Source organism: Vicia villosa, linkage group LG3 (assembly GCF_029867415.1).
Source record: "Vicia villosa cultivar HV-30 ecotype Madison, WI linkage group LG3, Vvil1.0, whole genome shotgun sequence".
Classification (NCBI taxonomy): domain Eukaryota; kingdom Viridiplantae; phylum Streptophyta; class Magnoliopsida; order Fabales; family Fabaceae; genus Vicia; species Vicia villosa.
Window position 1 is genome coordinate 8,409,220 of NC_081182.1, and position 2,826 is coordinate 8,412,045.

Below are 2,826 nucleotides of genomic sequence, written 5' to 3' on the forward strand. Positions count from 1 at the left end.
TCCTAGTCGATGGGGGGGCAGCAGTGAACCTAATGCCCCAATACATGCTGAAAAGAATTGGTATGTTCGATACTGATATAAGGCCACACAACATGGTTTTATCTAACTACGAAGGCAAGATAGGACAAACACTAGGAGTTGTTCAGGTGAATTTAACCGTGGGATCAGTCACGAGGCCAACTATGTTTATGGTTATACCAGCAAGAGCAAACTATAACCTTTTGCTTGGGAGAGAGTGGATCCATGGAGTTGCAGCTGTGCCTTCAACAATGCATCAGAGGGTAACCATTTGGAGAGATGATGGTATAGTAGAGAATATCGAAGGGGATCAGAGTTACTATATGGCTGAAGTTAACCAAGTTAATAAAACTAACTTCGATAGAAACTTGGCAAACATAGGTCCTTGTCATGCTGCGGAGGAGATGTATACCCCAAATAAGAATGCGCTGTACTATTTAACTCTACACCCAAATGGATTCCAGTGGGACAGAGAGATCATGGATGGCCCAACAGATACAGCACCATTAGAGAATTATCCACCACTACGGCCAACAGGTTGGGACGATGACATTAATAATGTCTGAGTCCTCCTTCTTCGAAAAGATTTCGGCTTACGTAGCCGAGAACAAAAGAAGGGCGGCTCTCGAAGCCGAATTATCAAATGTAATGATTAACACAGTTCTAACCAAAAAAGAAGTGACAGATCCAGAGATACATACGAGTTCTAAATCCTTTGGAGATCCGGTTCAAGTCGAAGAGATCATAGGAGAGGAATCGAGTCAGAGGTTAGACGCAATTTACGATAAAGAGCCTCTGGGATTCGAAAAGGACCCAATGGCATCAAACATAAAGATGTTAGCCCAAGATCCACTCGAAGAAGTAAATCTTGGAGACGAAGGTAAAAAGAGGATAACGTACGTCAGCGCGAAACTAAAACCAGCACTAAAAGCAACGGTCATCAAAATGTTAAAAGAAAACAAAGATTGTTTTGCTTGGGATTACGATGAGATGCCTGGGCTAGGAAGATATTTGGTCGAACTAAAATTACCAATAAAAGAAGGGAAGAAACCTATAAAGCAGACTCCCAGGAGGTTCGCGCCGGAGATTCATTCAAAGATTAAAGCAAAAGTCGAAAGGCTTCTACGTTGCAAGTTCATCCAAACTACAAGGTATGTTGAATGGATTGCTAATATAGTACCTGTAATTAAAAAGAATGGTTCATTAAGAGTATGCATAGATTTTCGTGATCTTAATGCAGCCACTCCTAAAGATGAATATCCCATGCTTGTGGCAGAAATGCTAGTAGACTCAGCCGCAGGCTTCGAGTATTTGAGCATGTTGGATGGATATTCTGGATACAATCAGATCTTTATTGCAGAAGATGATGTATCCAAAACGGCATTTCGTTTCCCAGGGGCAATAGGTACTTACGAATGGGTCGTAATGCCTTTTGGTTTAAAAAATGCCGGGGCAACCTATCAAAGAGCAATGAATTCTATATTCCACGACTTTATAGAAACATTCATGCAAGTATATATAGATGACATTGTAGTAAAGTCTACCTCAGATATCAGTCATCTCGATCATCTGGGCCAATCATTCGAAAGAATGAGGAAACATGGCCTGAAGATGAATCCCCTCAAATGTGCTTTCTTTGTGCAGGCAAATGATTTCTTGGGTTTCGTAGTCCACAAGAAAGGTATAGAAATCAACCAAAATAAGACGAAAGCTATAATGGAAACCAAGTCTCCATCCACGAAGAAAGAACTGCAATCTTTATTGGGAAAGATAAACATCTTAAGGAGATTTATCTCTAATTTGAGTGGACGCACGCAAGCTTTCTCACCTTTACTACGACTTAAGCAGGGAAAATTTGAATGGTGTGCTGAACATCAAGAAGCTTTTGATAAAATCAAGCAATACTTGATTCATCCACCAATTCTATCTCCCCCAAATGGGAAGAAACACATGCGCCTATACATTTCAGCTTCAGATAAAACAATAGGCAGCATGTTGGCACAAGAAGATGAAAATGGCATCGAAAGAGCCATTTATTACTTAAGTAGAGTACTCAATGATGCAGAGACTAGATATACCGCGATAGAAAAACTCTGCCTTTGCTTGTATTTCTCTTGTATCAAACTTAAGTATTATATAAAGCCAGTTGATGTTTATGTTTCTTCTCATTGTGATGTTATTAAACATATGTTATCTAAGCCAATATTGCATAGTCGAATTGGTAAATGGGCTTTAGCCCTTACTGAATATTCACTGATATTTCAGGCCTCTCAAGGCGATGAAAGGTCAAATTGTGTCGGATTTCATTGTCGACCATGCAGTAGTTGAGAGTCATCAACAGTATGTGGATCTAAAGCCTTGGAAGTTATATTTCGATGGTTCAACTCATAGAGAGGGAACCGGAGTTGGAATACTAATAATTTCTCCTGATGGAATTCCAACAAAGCTTAAGTATAAAATCGAAGGCCCTTTATGCTCCAACAACGAAGCTGAATACGAAGCATTAATCGCTGGACTTGAAGCTTTGTTAGAATTGGGGGCAACCAGAGTCGAAATTAAAGGAGACTCTGAATTGGTCATTAAACAACTGACAAAGGAATACAAGTGCATCAAGAAAATTTGATCATGTACTTTGTCATAGCAAATAGGTTGCTCAAGAAATTCGAATATATGGAATTAAAACACGTCTCAAAGACCAACAACAAAGAAGCGAATGACTTGGCACAACTAGCTTCAGGATACAAGGTATCAAAAGAGAAGTTAGAAGAATTGATTGAAGTAAGAGGGAGAGCAATGTCTACTAAACTT

The 2,826-nt window shown here is 39.6% G+C and overlaps 1 protein-coding gene across 1 annotated transcript in view; it reads left to right on the forward strand.

Annotated features, from left to right (window-relative positions):
* The first annotated feature begins 666 nt into the window (after positions 1 to 666).
* Positions 667 to 2,826, forward strand: part of LOC131657502 (protein MAIN-LIKE 1-like) — a 4,034-nt gene continuing 1,874 nt past the window's right edge. The window contains exon 1 of the mRNA XM_058926892.1: positions 667 to 785. Within this exon, the coding sequence (XP_058782875.1) occupies positions 667 to 785 (119 nt within the window). The remainder of the gene's footprint in view (positions 786 to 2,826) is intronic.